This window comes from Vulpes vulpes, chromosome 15 (genome assembly GCF_048418805.1).
Source record: "Vulpes vulpes isolate BD-2025 chromosome 15, VulVul3, whole genome shotgun sequence".
Lineage (NCBI taxonomy): Eukaryota > Metazoa > Chordata > Mammalia > Carnivora > Canidae > Vulpes > Vulpes vulpes.
Genome location: NC_132794.1, coordinates 55,448,110 through 55,471,428, shown reverse-complemented (window position 1 = coordinate 55,471,428; position 23,319 = coordinate 55,448,110). Strand labels below are relative to the sequence as shown.

The window sequence follows — 23,319 nt, the reverse complement described above, 5'->3', positions numbered from 1 at the left end:
AACGTACTTAGTTAAATGTACTATTAATTGCTAGCATCCACATGGTTGAATTCATCAGTCAGGGTCCCAGAAAGAGATAGAGGGCAACTTCACACAGAGACAATGGAGAAGAATATAACAAAATGACCATTGAGTAAAGGCAGCGTTCAGGGAAACCAACAAGGAGTGATGTACTACTCTGGGGCTACCTAGGAGCCATTCCTTCCTATAAAGGGATGGAACAAGGACTTGAAATTAGAGGAGTAACTGGGATAACTACCTGGGAAAAATGCCTGATAGGATGGCCTCTAGTAGAGGTACACAGCTAAGGGAAATAACACAATTTCATTTTCCTCCAACCTCCAATCTCTTGCTAGTGCTTTTATCTGTTGAACCTAACCAAAAGCCAGAGGGCAAGGGGACCCACCTACAGAGCAGAGAGCAGAATGGAAAAGAGTGGAGGGTGATTCAAAGGGGCAAACAGAAGCTATCCTACACAGTAAGGCTCCATTCACAAGCAGCTAGATTAGGTGATTAAATGATGTCCTCAGGACTCAGTCTTCTCTCTCCACTCTGCTTTCTTTTGCTGCCTTCATTCTAAGGCAAGTTCCTATCACCTGCAGCACAGATGCCATCAACAGCTCTAGGTTGTATCATGGTTAGTTTGCAATTTCAGATAAAATAAAGAGTAAACACATATATAGCACTTAGTTTATGCCAGGTGCTGTTGAAAGCGCCTTGGATACATTAGCTCAGTTAATCCTCATAATAATCCTATAAGGGAGCTACTGTACTACCATCTCTTTAGAAATGAAGAAACTGGCATAATGACTGGTGAGTACAAAAGGAAGAGCTGAAATTTCGATTTAGGTAGTTAGCTCTAGAGTCTGTGCTTTTAATTACTGCACTGTATTGCTTTTTGAAAAATAAACCCTATCTCCTACAGCATTCAAATCACTTATCAAAAAGGATGCTGGGTCATGTGCTCATCCTCGGTCACTGGTCATTTTCCTTGCCAAACTGGGTCATATGTCCATACCTATGGCAGGACATGACTGCCAAGAATTTCTTCCTAAACAAAAATGTCAGGTAAATGTAAAAAGCAACAGATGTCCATCACAGGCAGCATGGACTTAAAGAAACAGCCCTAGGGACTGAAGCCACAATTCCAGTTCTACCTGTGTTCGCCACAAACCTCTAGCAAATGATTTATGACTTCATTTTCAGCAAGGAGATTCTGGTCCCACCCACCTCCAAATGTGATAGTGGGTATAGATGGAAAAATATGAAGATGCCTAAACAAATATCTAATTATATCTAATTACATAGTTATAAATATATTATGTTAAAATATAGTAATAAAATTGAGATTTGCCAAAATTGAGCAGATAACTTCTGAAATGAGTTTTTCAGTCAACTCTGTTTCTGAAAATTCCCTTAGAAATAACTCCCTTTAAAAAATATGAGATAAACAAATGAAACCTTATTTTTTCAAGTGGTCTTACAGATAATATACATTGATATTTCCTAAGAATAAACAAAGCACAATTATAGGTTTATTGATTTTTAGCAAAATAAAATGACATAAGTAGCTTCTTAAAAACTAATGGGTAGGTTTTCTTGTTTCCTTATCTCCAGAGCATTTGGCATTCTTTATCAACTGGTACATAAAAGAGTAGAAAAATAAGAGATTGTCATATTGTCCTTGGTATTTCTCTTTTAATATATCAGTGTGGTAGTCTACCAGAAAATAGTAAATGGCTTCAATTGTGGAAAGGAAGGTATCTGGCTTTCCTTTTTGATGGCGCCAAAAGCAAGTTTTTCTTGTTTTCAACTCAACTTGTAACAATCCTGCCAAAAACAAATTTAAAAAAAGTATAAATCAGAGCCTGGCACAATATTGATAATTTCTCTTAATTATTTTAAGAATTTTTTTAAAAAGGACTTTAAGAGTAAAGGTAAGTTCCTTCAATCCCAATTCCAAGTACAATATCTTCTTAAATGCATTAAGGTATATACAGAAGCAACATAAAACAGAACAAAATCTTATACATGACAGTTAACTTATCTATAAATCTTAGGACTTGCAACCATGAGTTAAAAGTAGTTAACAATTAAGATGTTCACTTCTTTCTATCTTCTATCTACCAGTGTCTTTTTTTTTTTTTTTAATTTTAACTAGCAACAGGACTAAATTCACCAATATTCAGAAGAGTTTCATTTCCTTGATGAACTGACATTTAAAATATCATTGTAAACTCACTGAAAGAGATAGGCAGATTAATGGCCCTTAATATGGTTAAAAGTTTATTTCTGGATTATCACTTTTTGGCTCTATCTTCATGAACAAAGTACCTAGAGTTGTTTCTTTAGCTCTGCTAAGGAAAAAATTCAAATGTTAAGAGATAAGGAGGATCCAATGTCTAATAAGACTCCCAGGGAAAGAGAACAAAGAGAACAGTGAAGAGATAGCATTTAAAAAAGATAATGCCTATGACTTTTCCAGAGACTATTTTTAAAAGTGCAAAGTCACAGATACATGAAATAATATATCTCAAGCAGAATAAATACGAAGAAATTAGTGTCTAGATCCGTCACAACATAGTAAAACTGCAAAAGAACAAGAATAAAGAGATTTTTAAAGTAGCCATTAAGAAGGGGCAGGTCACTATGACCCAGCAATTGCACTGCTGGGGATTTACCCCAAAGATACAGATGCAGTGAAATGCCAGGACACCTGCACCCCGATGTTTATAGCAGCAATGTCCACAATAGCCAAACTGTGGAAGGAGTCTCGGTGTCCATCGAAAGATGAATGGATAAAGGAGATGTGGTCTATGTATACAATGGAATATTACTCAGCCATCAGAAATGACAAACACCCACCATTTGCTTTGACATGGATGGAACTGGAGGGTTCCAGTGAGTGAAAAAAGTCAATCGGAAAAGGACAAACATTATATGGTCTCATTCATTTAGGGAATATAAAAATTAGTGGCAGGGAATAAAGGAAAAGGAGAGAAAATGAGTGAAAATATCAGTGAGGGTCACAAAACATGAGAGACTCCTAACTCTGGGAAATGAACAAGGGGTAGTGGAAGGGGAGGTGGGTGGGAGGTTGGGGTAACTGGGCGACAGGCACTGAGGGGGGCACGTGGAGGGATGAGCACTGGGTGTTATGCTAAATGTTGGCAAATTGAACTCCAATTAAAAAAAAATTAAAATAAAAAAAAGGGGGGGGGGGTAGGTCAGGACAGCCCCGGTGGCTCAGTGGTTTAGCGCCACTTTCGGTCCAGGGCCTGATCCTAGAGACCTGGGATCAAGTCCCATGTTAGGCTCCCTGCATGGAGCCTGCTTCTCACTCTGCCTGTTATCTCTGCCTCTCTCTCTCTATCTCAGTGTCTCTCATGAATAAATTTTTTAAAAAATCTTTAAAAAAAAGAAGGGGCAGATCATATATAAAAGAATGGTAATCAGAATGACAGGAGATTTTTCATTAGCAATAACAGAGTATTGAAGACTATGGAATAAAAATCTCCAAAGTATCAAAAGAAAAAACTAACAACCCAAAATTGTGTACCCGGAAGAACTATCTATTAAGAACATGAATGAAAACATTAGTAGAGAAACAAAAATTGAACACAGGCCAACAGGAAACCAGATGAAAAGAATTTCTAAGGAATGCATATCAGCAAAGACAGTCTGGGTTAAGAGAATGGTGAACAAAGAAAACAATAAACATCTATGCAAATCCAAATAAATGTTGCCTGAATGAAACAAAAAAATAAAAATATCTAATTTGTGGGCTGACAATAAAGGATAGAACAAAAATAACAGTAAGTTGGCCAACTAAGAGGGAGGTGAATCAAACTTAAGTGTAGTAAATCCTTAGAGCGTTCAAAAGCAGAGATTAAAATATTGTTTAAACTTTGAATTATTCTAAGTCACATGTACACAGTCCAATTTTCTAAAAGAACCAAAATAGGAATATTAAAAAATGGAATAAGGAAAAAAAAACAAAAAACTCAGGGCACCTGGGTTGAGCATCTGCCTCTGGCTCCGGTCCTGATCCCGGGGTCCTGGGATCAAGTCCCACATCAGGCTCCCTGCAGGGAACCTGCTTCTCCTTCTGCCTAGATCTCTGCCTCTCTCTCGGTGTCTCTTATGAATAAATAAAATCTTTATAAAAAAAGAAAAAGAAAAAAGAAAAACTCGAGTTTTCAAAGAAAAGGAAAAAAAAGTTAAAAACAGGACAAACAGTAATAAAATTTTAGATGGTAGAAATATGTCCAAAAATATCAATACTCATCACAAATGTGAATAGATAAAACCTACCATATAAAAGATCAGATTGAAACACAAGGATGAGCACTACAGGGCTTCTGTTCAATGCACTGGAGGTCTTAGCTGACTTAGTAATAAAAACAATAAATTAATTAGATGCAAAATAAGTGAAAAAGAAGAAACATAATTGACATAATTTAAACAGAAAATACTTTTAAAATCTATAAACAAATTTGAAAAAATATAGTATCTTAGGGTAGAGAGGATTTAAACAAGACACCAGGGACGCCTGGGTGGCTCAGTGGTTGAGCATCTGCTGTTGGCTCAGCGCATGATCCCGGGGTCCTGGGATGGAGTCCTGCATCAGGCTCTCAGCAGGCAGCCTGCTTCTCCCTCTGTTTGCCTCTCTGTGTCTCACATGAAAAAATAAATAAAATCTTAAAAGAAATAAAAATTTAAAAAGTTGTTTTATTTATTTATTTTTTAAACAACTTTATTTTTTTTTATTTATTTATGATAGGCACACAGTGAGAGAGAGAGGCAGAGACATAGGCAGAGGGAGAAGCAGGCTCCATGCACCGGGAGCGCGAAGTGGGATTCGATCCTGGGCCTCCAGGATCGCGCCCTGGGCCAAAGGCAGGCGCTAAACCGCTGCGCCACCCAGGGATCCCCTAAAAAGTTGTTTTAAATAAATGACACAGTAAGTGCTCAACATGAAAGTCTGATAAATTCTGCATGTTCCTCAAAATATACAATAAATAAATTTAAAAGATGAGTCGTGAACTGCAAGAAGATTACTATCTACATTTTAGTAGATATAAAGAATTCCTACAAATCAATAAAAAAAACACTAGAAAAATGCACATAGGTATTTCTTTTTTTTTTTTTATGATAGTCACAGAGAGAGAGAGAGAGGGGCAGAGACACAGGCAGAGGGAGAAGCAGGCTCCATGCACCGGGAGCCTGATGTGGGATTCGATCCCGGGTCTCCAGGATCGCGCCCTGGGCCAAAGGTAGGCGCCAAACCGCTGCGCCACCCAGGGATCCCCTTTTATTTTTATTTTTTTTATTTGCACATAGGTATTTCACAGAATAGGATGTGTGTGGCCAAATAAGTGAACAAAATGATGCTCAATCCAATTATTAAAGAAAGGCAAATTATGATCACGAGATCCTACTTTATATCCACTATATTGGCAAAAATCAAACATTTGACAATACCAAAGTAGGAGGCAACATGGATCAATGGGAACTCTGATACATCAGTGATGGGTGTATAAGTTTATATACCCACACTTTGGAAGACAATTGGCATTATCTGTAGAAGTGACCATTCTCAACCCAACAATTCCACTTCTAGGTATATTTCCTTAAGGAACCTTATACATGCATACGAATGTTTGTAGGTTCATTATTTGTAAGAGCAAAAACTAGAAACAACTCAAGTGTTTCATCAGTAGGAGCCTGATAAACTGTAGTATATTCACACAGTCAGATAATATACAGCAGTAAAAATGAACAAACTATAGCTAGTCATATAATAACATAGACAAAGCTTAGAAACAAAATGGTGACTTTAGATTTCAGGCCCCCAGGAATACAACATGCAGGTCAAAATAAAATTAAATAATATAAAGAATATGAAAATAGATGTATAAAAATAATATACAAAGTAATGATAAAAACAGTTAAGGAGAACAGTTAACTCTGGGGAAGAAGTGGAGTGGCATAGGGGAGCACACAGATAAAAGTTATTGATACAATTCTGGTGCTTGGGTTTTTAACTATTCATTATGTCACTATGTGCTATACCATTATACCAGCTAAAAATTTCCCAGCTTTATTTACAGCCAGAGTGCTCAGGTAAAGCATTCTGGCCAAAGAAAGGAAAAATGAAATCTCCTAGGTGGAAATTCCAAGAAAGCTATTATTATTATTCTTATATTTACTTTTAATGAAACAGACAGACTCAGTGGGCATATACATATTGCCCTTTGTCCTTTATTTTGCCTGAAATATATATGGGATGTCTCAAGACCCAGCAGCTATCTTACAAGTGTGAGGATGCAAGTGATGGAGGAAGAAAATGGAATGAGCCTGAGTCTTTATAGGGATTGTGAAATCTTTGAAACAGCTTTGGACTACCCATTTCTGGACTTTAACCCATAAAAAGTAAACCCACTACTTGTTTTCAGATTCTATCTGAGTTTCTGTTTCAAGTGGTGAGACAACCTTAACTAACAGCCATTGTGATTGACTGGAAGGTAGAGATACTGCTTTATTCTCCTTCATATCCGCCAATCTAGGACACTGCCTGTCTAGGAACAGGTGTTTTTTTTTTTTTTTTTTTTTTTTTTTTTTTTTTTAGGAACAGGTGTTTAACCAATATTACTGAATAAACGGACAAATCACAAAAGCTTTAAAGTATTCTATCTAGCTGTTTTGAAAATATTTCAATTTGAACAATTCTGATTCAAAGATACACAAAAGTTGTAACAAACCAAACCAAACCCTATTGTACTATTTGTATTAATGTTGATTATACCCAAGAAGTAAGGCAGACATTTGAAAATGTTCTAAGTAATTAGTATAATTTAAATCTTCACATGGGATTTGATATTACATGTAATTTCTAAAAAAACAGAGTTAAGAGTTACTATTAAATGGTGCTGGTTTCTAATACAGTATGCTCTAAAATGTTAAAAATAAAAATCATAATTTATTGAATATTACCACTAATCCATCCTGTCGTGAAGATTTACTTATAAGTATATAGAACCTTTTAAAACACACTGAAATAGACAGGCATGGGATTATACAGAAAATATTTATTGTTAAAAGTTCAACACATACATTAAAAAATTCTTTTACTAGCATTTCTAGCAATTGATAACTTTATGATGAATTCAGAAAATTTTTTTAGAACTTAAATGCAGATAACTATAAACAGCTTTCTCTTCAAAATTACTACCTGAGTTTCTTCAACTGAAAAATGAGAATAAAAATCTTGAGGCAGGGATCCCTGGGTGGTGCAGCGGTTTGGCGCCTGCCTTTGGCCCAGGGCGCGATCCTGGAGACCCGGGATCGAATCCCACATCGGCCTCCCGGTGCATGGAGCCTGCTTCTCCCTCTGCCTGTGTCTCTGCCTCTCTCTCTCTCTCACTGTGTGCCTATCATAAATAAATAAAAATTTTTAAAAAAAAATCTTGAGGCATTCTCATACTGTTGTTGTGAGGATTAAATGAGGCAATATATGATACAGCAATCAATGACACACTGAACACAGTTCAGGAAATGCTTTTAATCTGAAAAAAGCAGTCACTTTAAACATTGTATCAATACAGCCAAAATGAAGGCAGAGAGCTGGCTAATTTTTAAAACAAATTACAATATAATGCCAGTGTTTATCATTTGGACTACCTTCCCAACAAAAAAAATACCATCCTTCCCCACCAAGTCCTCCCAAGGCTTCCAATAGTGAATCTTCAAGAATGTTATGACATTCTTCACTTGTAGGTTCACATTTTATGATTAAACTACACAGTCAACCTTCAAGTGTTTTATTTTGACAGCAGTAAAATATTCAGAGCTATTTCTCTGTAAAATGTGGCAAAACAGTATATTTTTATATTGTTAAAGGCATTCTTAACCTCAGCATTCCTAAGATAACAGAAACATAATTTCCCATATATTACATTTGAGGTTTTTATCTGAGGTTTAGAGCTGGTTTGTTTAGCTTAATCCCATCAAGTAATAAAACATTTTAAAACCTAAAGGCAATGATTAATAGCAAACATGGATTGTTTCTTGAAAAAGTAACTTGGTTTATCTGGAAACTGGTATTTCACATATACAGAGACTATAAATATGTGCAGAGCCCCAAATATTCCGTATGGTGCAATAAGGAGCCAGAAACGGGAGAGGCTAAAGTAGGGTATGCAGAGAAAACTGAATCTGTTTATTCCATTATTTTGAAGTAATTAAGAAATCTCTTTTAAAATTTTTCATGTAGCACAGAACTGAAATATTGTGGGACCCAGGAAATTTAACAAAATCCCTTACCCCTGGACAAGCAGAGCAGGACTGACTCTATTTTGTGCTGCACCCGCCTTGTGCTGACCTGCTTATTACTTAGGGCACTTCCCCACCCTAGTCAAGCCCAGGGCACACCCTAACCGGAAATCCGGCTCAGTGATAGGCCAGTTCAAATGGATACTTTAAGGTAAAATGTAATTCAATCGGCCACCTGCGAGTGGACCAGCATGACTGTGCAACTTTCTGCATATCCCATTGGCCACTGGCCCCTATAAAGTTGCTAAGCTTCTTAGTTTCGGGGTCCAAGTCCCTGCTCCGCTGTGTGTCGGTATACTTGGACCCACGCTCGAGCTTGTAAATAAACCCTCATGTGTTTGCATTGGTGTTGGTGGTTTCTCGGATTCGTGATCTTGGGCACAACAATATATGATACTTACTATGTGATCTGGAAGGAATAACAGAAATTTTTCCAAATCTGATTTTAAGCCTTAAGCTTAAGTATGAATACTCTGAAAACAGATTTTGAATTGTGCCTCAATAATTCCTTATATGGTTTTTTGAACTATTCTCATTCACGTTCTTTCATTTGATCCTTTCAATTACCATATAAGGTAATTATAAAGAAAGTGGCTCAGAAAAATCTTCAAACTGAAGAATGAGTTGATGCCTGAGTTGATGCCGTAACCATCCAAGGTAATAATATTCACAGGTAGCACTCCAAAGAGCAGGGCCTTAGGGTTTCATCTCTCTATTAAACAGCAAAAGGTTCTTTCAGGTGTTTCCTCTCCCTCTCACATTCCCTCTCCCCCACTGTCTGTCTGTCTCACATACACACACACACACACACACAATCTCTGCCTCTATTTTTCTGCCTATCTTTCTCACATACAAACACACGACTAGAATGACAAAACAATCTAACTAAACATGTATGTTGACCTCAGAGGTATGAACTCTGTCAATTAAACTAAATCTAGTATTGTCACTATACTTTAGTTTGGGATTACTCACCGCAAGTTAAACTCCAAAAATTGTCATTAACTTTCTTTTCTAAGTGACATGCATTTTTCACAGCAGTCTAAGAAAAGCTCTCCTAGGTTGAATCTATTTGGCAACTGCCTAAAACCAACTAGGTAGCTCTCTCTTGCCTTCTAATCATACATGGTATACAAACAAAGTCATCAAGGGCTGGAAATAAATCTAGTTTCTAGAGAAGCTACTGATAAAGCCTGAAGAACTGAGTAAGATGCAAGTAAAAAAGAGAGGTACCATGAGTTTCTGAGCACTAGTTGTGCTTCTATTACTAGTTGTGCTACTTGGACAAGCAAAGAAACACTTTTAAACTATTTTATTAGGAACTGAACTTTTCACTCTAAGAGAAAGGGAGTACAAAGGTTTAACAAAAGGAAGGAAATCCCTATAATGTTAAGTCTTGGAATTGGAACTATCCATGTGAACTCATGATATATATTTATTTTCCTTGGCTCTATCCACTGAAACAATGACATCCAAGGTATAATAAATTTACCAGATTTTTATTTTTTTATTTTTATTTTTTTTTTAGATTTTATTTATTTGTTCATGAAAGACACAGAGAGAGAGGCAGAGACCTATGCAGAGGGGGAGTCAGGCTCCCTGTGGGGGAGCCTGGAGGATGCTGGACTGGATCCCAGGACCTGGGGATGACTCTCTGAGCCAAAGGCAAATGCTCAACCACTGAGCCACCCAAGTGCCCCAAATTTACCAGATCTTGGTTTCTAATATCACTCTGTACTAAAAAGAACCATAGCTCCTTTGCACAATCACTGGTTCTAGGTCGGGCACGAAAAAAGTACAAGTGAATTTGGGACATCCTGCTGTACCAGAAAGACTGATGAGGCCATGCCACATAAGACTTGAAGGGCTCCTACTGGCAAAATGATTTGAGACAATTTGGGTATCAAAAGGAATACAATCACAACATATTACATATGATAATCCCATACTGATCTCATAAAAGGGAAGAGAAAAAAAAAAGGAATAGGTGGAAGAAAAGCTCTTCATATAAGAATGCCAGCTAACAAATGTAAAAGAAAGAATACTTTAAAATGTCATCATTTTGCAATCCTCAATGTATCCGCTGATTTAGGCAAATCATCAATGAATACTAAAACCACTCAGTGAAAAGCAGCTGGGAAATAGTTCATAGTCTCAAAGTATCACCTCAAAGATTACTACTAGCTTCAAAAAGAAGAAATGAACTTTTATAATAGATCTGGCAATCCTCACTTTGATAAAATAATTAAAGTTATTACTAATAATGAAACTTAAATTATACAGCTCCTGATTTGATGCAATAAATATATAACTTTATGAATATGGTAATCATATAATTTATCAGCTTAATAGCTTCATTTCTGAGAGTGAAAGGCAATGCTATTAATAATTATATCAAAACAAAAGGTATAAACTGGAATTGTCATGCACAACCCTAGATTTATCTTTATCTCTAAGTATCCTTACAAAAACACTAAACTGAATCTAATCATGACAAAGCATTCAGACAACTGTCCCCTTCACACAAGTCTAAGTCATAGAAAACAAAAACAGGGGACTGCTCTACATTAAAAGAGACTGAAGAGGCATAAAAAACTATATGGAATATGAGTCTATATGCTGTAGCAAAAGAAAAAAGGCTACAGAAGATATTTCTGGATCAGTTAGGGAAATGTAAATATGGATTATATTAGATATTATAGAACTTCTGTTAATTTTCCTAGACTGATAATAGTATTGCAATTATGCAATTATTTTTAAAAGATGTACAGTAAGATATTTAAGTGAAGTATTGCAAAGCCTGTGACTTACTTTCAAGTGGTTGAACGAAAAATGTATATAATGTATAATGTATATAATATAATAAAAATGTATATAACACACACGCATATAATAGAGAAACGAAACAAATGTGGCAAAATGTATGGGTATTCCATGCAATTCTTCCAATATATCTGCAGGTTTGAAGTATTTGAAATGAAAGTTAGGGGAAGGAGCTATCCATAACAATTCTGTATTCCTACCTTGAAGCCTTTCATCAGTGAATATTTTGTTTGTTTGGTTCCAGGTGCTATCTATAAATATAATTTTTTTCAGTGTTGCGTCTTGGCACTTGTCATTCAAATCCTGTTCTTCCATTTTCTTACGTTTAATAGATGGCCTGTCAGGGTCATCATTTTTGTCTCTAACATTTTGAATCCTTTTTTGCAGATGAAAAGAAATATCTTTTATTGAGACAGACTTAGGTCCAGGAAAAACAAGCGCAACCTAAAGCAAAGAAACTTAAGTTAGTGGTTATGCTGTTATGATCTTCAAAATGAATAAATTCTGATATTCTTAAAACTTTAAGAAAAACAAACATGTTGAATATCTGAGAAACAAACATTAGGTTCTATAACAACCACTTGAGCCATTCTAAAGTTTATGTTTCTTTAATAAGTATGGTAAAGTTTTTGGCTATTCCATAATAATTTATAAATCATAACATACTAGCTAAAAGTATTGCTTCAAAATAAGTTATTTGCCTATTGATAGAAGCCAAGTTAATTGTATAAGGAATCAAAAAACTAAATCCTGTTATATTTCACAGCATAAGAGACAAAGTACATCATACTAGGTAAAAGAACCAATGAAAAACTAATTAAACACGATTTTCACCTCTATAACAAGCAGAGAGAAGACAAATAATATAGTCAATGCTGGTGAGGATATGGTGTTCTGGGCCTTTATATCCATTACTGATATCAGGTTTCAATAATATAACTCTTCATGAAAGCAGTTTGGCACTTTAAATCAAGAGTCTTAAAATGTTCATACCTTTTGGTTATTTCACTTTTAGGAATTTATACAACTCACAATACCCAGAATATCTGTTAAATACAACTCACAATACCCAGAATATCTGTTAAAGTATATTTATTACAGGGAAAAATACCCAGAATATCTGTTAAAATATATTTATTACAGGGAAAATTAAAAATAGGAAATTTTTTTTAACTTCGCCATTTTATTTTATTTATTTTTTATTTATGATAGTCACACAGAGAGAGAGAGAGAGGCAGAGACACAGGCAGAGGGAGAAGCAGGCTCCATGCACTGGGAGCCCGACGTGGGATTCGATCCTGGGTCTCCAGGATCGCGCCCTGGGTCAAAGGCAGGCGCCAAACCGCTGCGCCACCCAGGGATCCCAAAAATAGGAAATTTTAATTAAAAATTAAAATAGAAAAATCTGACTTTCAAGGAATAATTCTATCTTTCTTCAGCATGTTTTAACTGAAACCTTACATACTGTCAGAGCCTCTAATGTCTGAACAGGTCCTGCCACAAAGCAGGCACCAATTAATATTTGTTAAATGAACAAATGTTGGTCAAATCATGGGCATTTTATCGCCCATATTTTTCTATATTTCCCAAATTTTTTTAATGAGCACATTCCATTTTTAATATGAAAAAATAAGCAGTATAAAAATAAAAGAAAAAATCTTGGATTTAAAAACTTCAGAGTTGTAAAAGTTTCTCAAACATTTATAATGCATGCCTATGTTTCCTCCATACCCAATTAGCAAAGTTCAGGGCTTTGTAATTTTCTTGGATTGAAGCGTATCACATCGCTTTATAGAACCTAGCACTGTCTTCTATTCAAATGATACTTTGCTGACCAGAAAGGGAAACACAAATATATTTCTAGATCCAAAACCCAGAACTCATTTACAAACACTTTCTATATAAACTCAACCAAAATATATAGAGAGAAAGATGGGAAAGGAAAAACTAAGTTCTGCCTAGAACAAATGAACACATTAATTTTTAATTGTTTCCAGATTAACCATACCAATAAATGGTCTCAAAAATAAAAGGGTTTACATACTTCTTTTAGAAGTACCCAAGGCCTAGTTTTTTTGAGATCTATTACTTTTCAACAAGAGAAGTAATATCTCACCAATGTGACAATTTCAACTCTGTGAAAACCAATTAAGAATCTAAAAATGATCAAAGTAAGGCCTCTGAACAGCCAAAAGATGTTACAAAGGCCATCTTATAAAGCTCTTAATTCAGAGAGAATTCTTGAAAATCCTTCCAATTCAGAATTTCTTTTCTTCTTTTGGAGAAATTCCAACAATGTCTCCAATTTCCAACAACTGTAATATGGTTTCTTAGTTTGCATGAAATTCAATCATCTATACATAGTATTGGCAGGAAAATGGAGAGGCTAGAAAGTAAAAGCAGGCACAGTAATATTAGCAGAGTAAAAACCTGAAGAAATAACGCAGAAAAACTATAAAAAGTAGAAAGACAAGGTTCAAAAAAGTGTTAACAATCTCAGATCATTTGATCTTTGAAGATACCAATGAAATAAATAAATTGTATTGCTTAGTGCTACATAAAGGTAACCCCAGGTCGTTAATAAAAATATTAAATTATGTTCAAGTAAGTTCAGAAAGGCAACAGAATTTAAAACTCTTTTTTAGATTCAACATGAAGAGTTGTAAAAAATAAGCTGCCTACTTCATGGTCCTTTTCTTCGTATTCTGGAATACAGGGATACGTGTAAATATTTACAAAATCAGGTGCTAATAGTTTTGCATGTATAGCAGTACTTTTGCCATCTGTTTCATTTGGATGTTTAATGATATCAATCTTCAGTGGAAGCTAAAATTTAAAAAAAAAGACAAATGAACACAATAAATATAAAAATTCTAATTTTTACGTACATAAAAATTATCTTCAAAGCTTAAACAAGCTCAACTGAGTTCCTATAATATAATTTGAAAGGCATACTTTTCAAACCAGAATATTAGGAATGCTAAGAGTCATAAAGCAAACCCAAATTTCTTCCTTGATATTGTTGATCATATAAAATAGAACAATTATTTCCAACTCATTTAACACAGAATCTGTTCTTTTTTTTTTTTTTTTTTTTTTTCTTCACAGAATCTGTTCTTAAAGCAAAACTTCAAGGTCATTTTTATTTAAGCTACTTAGGTATTGAGTCCAATTCCTTGCATTTCAGTATCTGTGCCAATAACATTTTTTATAATTCCTATAAACTTTAGGTTTGTTAATATTATGACAGTAAAGGAAATATAAGTTTGGGTAAAGGCCTCACATCTAATTCAAGTCAAAATTTTGTTCCCTATACATCCTTTGAGATCAAAGGTACCACCCTTCAAAGGACCCTTTGTCATGAACATCATGATCCTCATCAGTGATCTTTAACAGCACAAATGAAGTAATTATCAATTGGAAAAGTAACAGAATAGGTCTAGGAGGTACACACTTTATACAAAAATCAACTCTCTTCAAAATCATTGTCTATTTTCCTTAAAGTTTCATTATTTGTTATGTATTACATCCTACCTCTTTGCAAAAATGATATTCTCTAACATTTTTTGAGTTAAATTTTACTATTATTTCACTGACTTGTAGTTTTCTGTATAATGCCTGTACAAGTGCTGTAGTCAGCCATGATTATGAAAATGAAAGCCGAGTCATATTACCCCCCATAATATATAAGAAACTCTCTAAGATGAATTCTTCACTGTCGATTATAAGTTACTTATTTGTTATTATAAGCACTCCTCCAGCTCCCACCCCACCTAGAACAGCCAGGATTCCAGGTATTTACCCTGGGGCAAAATTTATTTTACCCTGAGGTACAAAATTATTTTTCTTGCTTTTTAAAACAGCTTTAACAAATAAAATTGGTATAATAAGTTCCACATAATTAAAGAGTACAATATAATACATTTTAACATCCTTGAATTCATCACTATAATCAAAATCATTAACATATCTGTCATCCCCAAAAGCCTTCTTGTGCCTCCCCCTTCCCCTTTCCCCATGCTTAGGCAATGACTGATGTGCTGTAACTCTAGGTTACTTTGCATTTTCTAGGATTTTATATAAATAATATCATACAGTATGTACTCTTCATCTGACTACTTTTACTTGAAATAACTATTCTGAGATTTATCCATATTATTGTGTGTATCATCAATTACAGAGCTGTTTTTCAAAGAAGCAGTTGCTGCATGCTACTGAATGACCTCAACTGCATAGACTTTATCTGTCTGGATGATTGTGTGGAAAATGGATGGTGTATATCCCAGAAGGGCCATAAATATGTATCCCAAATAGTTTTCATTTTAGGGTTTCAAACCCTGTGTCTCCTTCCCTCCCCACTTAGGCCTAGTGACCAATTAGGGCCAATTGCTTTAAATCATCAAACCAACTTCTAGTTATAGAAAATTTACCATTTAAGTAGGCAGTTCACAAATGATTTTACATCAGTCTACTTCTGGCTGAACTCTACATCAGAATTTCCTCATGATGCTCAGTCTCAGTTGACACTACATTCCCTTTCCCCGGGGTCTCTCAGTCCCAGGTCAGCATTATCTTAGCCCAGGCAAGATAGGAAAGAGGAAAGAAGAAAAAGAAAGCACATCATGACAAAGTATTCTACTAGTAATAAAACGGACTTTCTTACATGGCTGATGAGTAGAGTTGAAAACTCCAAAGGTAACCATCAACATTTCTCATCAGCTTGCTATGTCTGAAGGGTATCATTTATATCAAGAACACAGGACTATTATTCATGTATTTAAAAGTCATGTACCAGAGTGCCTGGGTGGCTCAGTGGGTTAAGCTTCTGCCTTAGGCTCAGGTTCTGGGATCAAGCCCTATGTCGTGTCAGGCTCCTTGTTCAGGAGGGAGTCTGCTTCTTCATCTCCTTCTGCCCATCTCCCTGTTCATGCTCACTCCCTACCTCTCTCTCTCCTCTCTTTCTCTCTCACTCTCTCTCAAATAAATAAAATCTTAAAAAAAAAAGCCATGTACCTTGCCTATTATGAACTAAATTCTACAGGTGTAAGACAATTATGAAAAATCTGTGTTCAAGAAGTATTCCTGGGACCCAGTCTAGTTCCTTTAGTTCTCCCTGAGCAAGCCTGAAATTTCTGACACTACAAAACAAAAGCAAAGACACAGATCAAATCATGGAAACATATGTTTGTGCTCTAGTTCACACATTTTAAAGGAAGATAATTCTTAATTAATGACAGAGTACAGGGTAACATCAGTAGTGCTGACCAGACACAGTTCAAATAGAGATGTTCTGTTTTCAAACACATAAGGAACATCAATCTGTTCTCTAACACCTGTATTTCCTATAAGTGTTTTACCAAACCATTCTGCCCAAATTTATCAAAATATCATTAGCAGGAAGTCCTAAGTCTTTTCCTATGTGATCATCAACTTTCCTAAAGAGAGTCTTACATTCTAGGACTCTAATAAAGATGATGCTTTCTTTGATCTTGTGGGGTTTTTTTGCTCCTCTTCTAAAAAATACCAAGAGCATCTTTTTACTTCTAGTCATGCATTTCTCATGACATTTTTTTAAAAAACTATATTCTGCATGAAAAAAGAAATCAGTATTTATGAATTTATTCCATAGATTAAAATTTAAAGCTTGGGAGCCACTTACTCATTATGTAGTCGTCTTCCCTTCCCAAGCAGGCTATCTTAAAGCATATGCTGAATGATTTGTAAAAATTAGAAAAAATTTTAGTTTTTATTATTAATATATATTAACATACTGAGGTTTACATTTGGCCATTAAAATATAAACACTTTAAAAAACTGAATGCTCCAGTAGGCCATTTAGAGTTGATCAAACACATGGCATAGTGTTTTAAGTCACTTCTAAAGAGTGGACATTAAACCACTGCTTTGGAAAATAATCCTCTATTATTAAATTTCTATGAAGATAAATTATTATGAAGTCAGTATGCTACTGACTTTTCTTATTCTGATCTTCAATCCTTTTGAACACAATACATCTTAAGATAAAACTTTTAAAGGGATACTCTTTATGTGGCTATAATGTAAACAGAAGATAGAAAATTCTGTATATACTTCAAAAACTATGCTTTTGGAATGTAACATTCTTACAAGATAACAGGAAACTTAAAGAAGATTATTTTCCTCAAGCCCTCAGTTTTTCTAAAGTAACTATGAAGCTGATTAGATTCCATGCTTACTTCTTGGACAATAAACTTTCCAATAGCTTGTAAGAGTGATTTTAGATCCCCAAAGAGACCCTGGACTTGCCAAGATGACATATAAGCTAAATTGAATTTCAAGTAGAAAAATATAAGCACTAAAATGCTTTACGTCAAATTTAAACGAATCTTAAAATCATCACGTTAAATATTTTTAGTTTTAACTTATTTTCTCACTAGAAAGTTCTAATGAGTCCATGTGTAGAGTTTAATCTCTCTAAAGTCCTAGTAAGCAGCAAATTTTATACATTATTTGATTTACTCCTAAAGTTCATGTCAATGTTAGACAAGTTGACATATATGTAATAAATTTTTTGATTACATAGCCATCATGGTCTATAGACCTTTGATCTACACAAGAATAGTCTTGGTAAGCAACAAAAAGTATAAAGCAATAAATTCAAATCAACACTTTAAAATCTGGCTTCAAACGCTACAATTATAACATGGTCAAATGAGTAGATCTTAGTCTTTCCTTTTTTTTTTTTTTTTTTAAAGTAGGGTCCACATCCAGTTTGGAGTCCAATGTGGGGCTTGAACTCAGAACCCCGCGATTGAGACTTGTTCTGAAATCGAGAGCCAGATACCCAACCGAGCCACCTAGGCACCCCACATCTTAGTCTTTTTAATTTTAGTTTAGTTTTGGTCACCAACATGAGCTCCATCTCCATCTAGGATGGGGCTAAGTCTGTTCTACAAAAGTCTAAGCAAAAGCAATCCTAGCTCCTTCAGGATATGTTTTCTTAAAAAGAAGCCCAAGATCCTGAGGGAGCTTTTGAACTTCCTTCAGGCAATCTATATACTTGTCTCTTGTAGTATTCATGTTTATCATATTTTTCCCCTGTGTTTCAGATGAATTATAATCATTAATGAAAAAGTAATTGATTTCATTCAAAACAATACCATTCATCTCAGACCCAAGTATTTTAGCAGTGTGTATCTCTTTTTCCAGAGACAAGAAAAACAAATAGGTCTACCAGTTTGTAAGATTAATTTTTCTATTAATATTATTCATTTCCATAATAATACTATTTATCACCCTTATCAATTGTATCAGAGAGAGTATATATGAGATGTCTTTTTAAAACTTCTTTCCCTACTTCCAAATAATTAAATTTTTTACCAACCTTCACAAGTGGCATCTGTTCAATAGGTACATTTTCAACTGGGACATAACATGTATAGCAATAGAACATTCTTGAACCACCACATTTGAGACATTTTGATCTTCCACTTTGCTGAGCTTTTTGAAGGACTTCTTGAGATGCTAAGCGTAAGTTTTGAAGAGGATCTTCTGCAGCTATGGAAGTAGTTTGTGAGTGTTGTATTTCTACAAATTTTGAATTATTTTCTTCCTTTTCTTTGAGGAATATAGGTGGATTGAGAGACATTTTTCATTCAAACCAAAGTTTAACATCTATTTCTAAAACATAAATCACGGGTGCACTGCAAAAGAAAAAAAAAGTGGAGGGGTGAAATAAAGACAGGAAATATTTTATTCCTTGCCTCCACAAAGAAAATTACTCAATTTAACTCACAACTGCGTGCTATTTTTAGTATTTATTAACAAGTATTAATAAACCACTATATTAGCAAGACTGAAAGTACAAAATTAAAAAGTAATAAACTCAAAACAGTAAGTTACCCTTCTGGGCCATTCCCTCCATAAAAATAAAAAGGTGCTCTCTTAGACAAAGTATTTCAAATATAAAATTTAGGTACAAACAATATATTTTTCAGTGACTCTTATTTTGTTTTATATAGGAATATAGTGTTTTAATGTATCAGCCAGGAATGTATTCAACTCTGTAGGATCTGACTTTAAACTGATGTTATATGACACCAAATCTCAACCTGAATCCTAATGAAAATACAAGGTTGCAGTGAAATTAGCAAAACTTAGTTGGTTATGTTCTAAAGGATATATTCTTCCCCAACTTAAATCACACACAGAAAAATATAACTAAACATCCATTAAAATAGGACAGGCATCTACTGCCAATTACAATTTGTAAAATATCCCAAATGATGAAATACATGCCCAGAGAAATAAAGTGTAATTTTATAAATCTAAAAATTTTGGAGAGTAACATTAATGTCCTCTTGCTCTAAAGCTTTATACCACTTTTTAAAAGTATGAATCATTCAGATTCTTGAGTTCTAAGTGATAAAATAGTAAAATAACTTTCCCATTTAAATATTTCCTTCCAAGAAGAATTATGGCTGTCCCAACTGTTATTAAAATACTCTGTAAGCACAGTATCTTTTTTTTTTTTTTTTTTTTTTTTTTTAGCACAGTATCTTTTAAAGGAGAAAAGAGACCAGGGCCCTTTTGATTTGATATGCATTCCAAGGCTGTAAAACGAGTCTCTCATTATAAAGCTTTATGACATTGTGGTGTTTAACTATGAAGCCCCAGGCATTCTGAGTACAAACAGACAGGGGAGATGCTGTGACTGCAACAGGAAACTTTTTTGTGGTATCCCAAATAGAAAGTGAACAAAACTCCAGTAGAACATAATATGCAACATAATTAACCAACAGGAAGTTAGTGATACTAATTTAATTACTCATCAAGAGTTTTTCATAGATTGTAAATCCCAGTAAGTTTGATACCCAAACAAAAAGATGCAAAGAAAAAAGATGCTTGCCACTTTTTTTTTCCTTGCCACAAGGAAAAATAAAATATGCTGGTCAAATTTACTCAAAGTAAATTTACCAAGCTGCCACCTTTTTCTGAGTCCCAGATCCTTTTAAGATCTTGTGTCTTGGACCTTATGTGCAGAAAATGCATACACAAACACAGTATTTTGAACACAATTTCAAGTGGCTTGCAGATCTGTCAGAGTCTACAGTTCCAGGTGGAGAAATCCTGACTATGATCAAAAAGTCATTCTGGAACACACAGGAAAATGGAGTCAAGTTGAATTAGTTCAGTCCAGTTTCTTTTTTAGGATGAGTCCCATGATGGAGTAACTCAAGACTATTACAACCTAAAAATGTTTCTCTGTAAGGACCTCTCAGGCAACACCAGAGCAAACGCAAACCAAGATTTAAGGGGAATTTAACTACCTTCCTAAGTGCAGTAATGAGACCCCTACTGGCTTGTGACAATTGCTGACCTTTGGTTGCCCAACAGGTGATTTGTAGCTCCGATTTCCAGAGACTAATAGGATCTCTTCCCCGACATTAAAGCTGCTCTCTTCCTTAGGATGACTTTTTTTTTAAAAAAAAAAGATTTTATTTATTTAAGAGAAAGAGAGAAAGAGAGAGAGCACACATGCATAAGCAGAGGGAAGAGCAGAAGGGGAGGAGCAGAGGGAGAGTGAGAAGCCGACTCCCCACTGAGCAGGGAGCCTGACACAGGCTCCAATCCTCAGGGTTTAATCCTAGGACCCTGAGATCATGACCAGAGTAGAAGGTGGATGCTTAACTGACTGAGCCACCCAGGTGCCCCAGACTAATTCAACCTGACTCCATTTTCCTAGGTGTTCCAGGAGTTTTTTTTTTTTTTTTTTCCAGGAGCTTTTTAGGGGGTCTGCATATGCGACAAAAAGGCCCAGGCAATAATGGGATTGAAGTACACAGTTCCTGGGGATGCCGTGAAAAGTCAATGTGTTTCCTGACATTCAATGGAAAACTACTGATATGTTTTTCTAGTGCCCTCAAAGAGCCTTCTGCCTCAGAATTATTCCTATATATTTCACTTGGCTTTCCATCCATAAAGCTGAATGGATATTAATATTAATGAGGCTTTATATAAATGTTCTTCCTCTCAAAAAAAAAAAAAAAAAAAAACCCAAACAACATAAACATGTATAAGGCAGTGAAAGTGAAATGTTTTTGGCTCCTTTCCCTGTCTCACCCATACAGTCTCACTTAGGGCTGTGACGGCCACCTAAAAGAGGCCAGAAAGAGTCATGGGCTGCTCTCTCCAAATGTCTCTGAACCATATAATGAAGTCATCTGTCCTGACCTAACAGCCTGCCCCAAATGTGTACCAATAGTTTGTTGTAAACGTGATGGTTCACAACCTTCAAAAAATACTTATTAACATCAAATTTGTGCAGGGAATACAAGTGGAGTTGTGGGAGTTACCTAGAAAACATAAAAAGAACTTACTCCTAAAGAACAAATACTTTTAACCTGATGGGTACATTCATCACTCTAACTTAGGTTGAAAACATGTTTTACTCCTCCTCCAACCTCTTTTCCAACAAAACTAATTACTCATCAAATCCCATTAATTCTGCCTTGCATACAATCCTCCATTTTTAGTCTCAAAGTCAGGATCTAGATGATCAATCTAGTTTTGTTTTGTTTTGAACACCAATCACTGTGATTTAATAAATAGCGGGGTGTTCCCATGAGGTCTGCCCAGGGGAGAGACAGGCCCGGTGTCCTGCTTTCCCAGAAGCAGAGCCCAGGGAGGGACCTAGCGCACGGTGTCCTAAAAGCACCCCTCTGAAGAGGGGCTGGGGAAAGGACCACAGTCACATAAAAGGAGATTATTTAGGGGTTTTACACAGGTGGGGTGTAATCTCAATCTCTGACCTCTCTTTACCGTTGCCCACTTATTACTGGTGCCACATATTGAGCATAGAAAAATCTGCTTTAGTCTGGAGTTGCCTTTTAGCCAAGCTATCCCTCCTATCAGCCAACTCTGCAAGAACAGAATTCTCTACTGATCTTAGTATCTACCCCCGTGTCTTATGCAGCAGGAGGAATTTGACACTCACTAAATCAAAACGATTCTGAAAAAGAAAGCGTATGTATGCATCTCCCTACTGAGGAACCTGACAAACCTGGCATCCGCATTTAACGGTCATCTGCAACTTGGCACGAGTGGCAGCACGACAGATTCCCCCCCCCCCCCCCCAAAAAAAAAAAAACGATGTTAAAAGCTCTGAGCTACAAGTTGCCTCCCAAAGGAATACTATATAAAAACTCCCCTACCGTGTATCAAGACCAATTCAGTGCTAGATATAACCCCCTGCAAATTTTTTTTTCCTTAAGTATTTTTAAGAACCTGGTCACATAATATACACAGGCCCAACGTTCATATTTTAAAATCCAAGGTGACCCTTTTCCTACAGGACCAACGGCCCCTCCCACACCACCCATCACGGCACACTGGGGTTCAGACAGAAACAACCCTTCCATGCTGTGGTTTTAAGTCAAGCAGAGATTTTATCATCCAACTCATTAAAGTATTAACATACTTCCTCACTTGTCCTACATTCCCATGAAAAATTTAGACATAAGAAACAGACTCCTTGGCTTTATTTAGTAACCACCGTCTTAATATTTTAAATACACAGCATGGCCCACTGTGTACTAAGCTGCTTCTGGGATTCCCAATCCCCCAAACCACTCCAAACACCAAAAAATAATAAGAACAGTGCCTAGGGGACTGCCTGCCAGAACAGACTTTCTTTGGGGCGGAAACCACTGAAAGTAATTGTTAGGGGAAAAAAAAAAAATTTTTTTTTTTTTTTTTTTTTTGAGGAAAAATCTGGAAGCCTTTTTCCCAAAGGGCCCGCAGGTTCCTAAGAAAATGCAAGCGCCTGAGCCCAGGGACCAGGGAGGGCCCCGCTCACAGGCGACACCCGGCACGCCCGCCACGAGGCCCCGGCCACGCAGCGTCCGCTCCCTGCAGCGCGGCGCCCGCCAGACCACTGGTCCGCAGAGCGGCGCCGAGACCCGCACCGGGGACCGCAGTGGGACTCACACCTGCGCCGCCCGCGGGTCCTCGCTCAGCTCCCGCGTCTTCCGCTCCGCCGGGGCTCGAGGCGCGCGCCCGGCGGAGGTCGCGCTCCGGGCGCGGCGGAGCGCTTTCCGGGGGACACAGGTGGGCGGGGCCTGGCCGTTGCTAGGGCCGTTGCTACGGCCGTTGCTAGGGCCGTTGCTAGAGACGGGCGCCGCG

General features: G+C 36.2%; 1 protein-coding gene across 2 annotated transcripts; it reads right to left on the bottom strand.

Moving 5' to 3' along the window:
• Nucleotides 1–1,513: 1,513 nt before the first annotated feature.
• Nucleotides 1,514–23,281, bottom strand: DTWD1 (DTW domain containing 1). 2 transcript variants are annotated; one of them, XM_025998687.2, is made up of 5 exons: nt 23,127–23,281; nt 18,521–18,839; nt 13,840–13,983; nt 11,358–11,601; nt 1,514–1,830 (listed from the first exon to the last, which is right to left on the bottom strand). In XM_025998687.2, exons 2-5 carry the CDS (start codon nt 18,782–18,784, stop codon nt 1,583–1,585), a joined length of 900 nt encoding a protein of 299 aa, XP_025854472.1. In that variant the 5' UTR covers nt 18,785–18,839; nt 23,127–23,281; the 3' UTR covers nt 1,514–1,582. The 2 variants fall into 2 exon arrangements, with proteins under 2 accessions (XP_025854472.1, XP_025854473.1); XM_025998688.2 differs by lacking the exon at nt 23,127–23,281 and adding an exon at nt 20,516–20,604.
• Nucleotides 23,282–23,319: the final 38 nt, after the last annotated feature.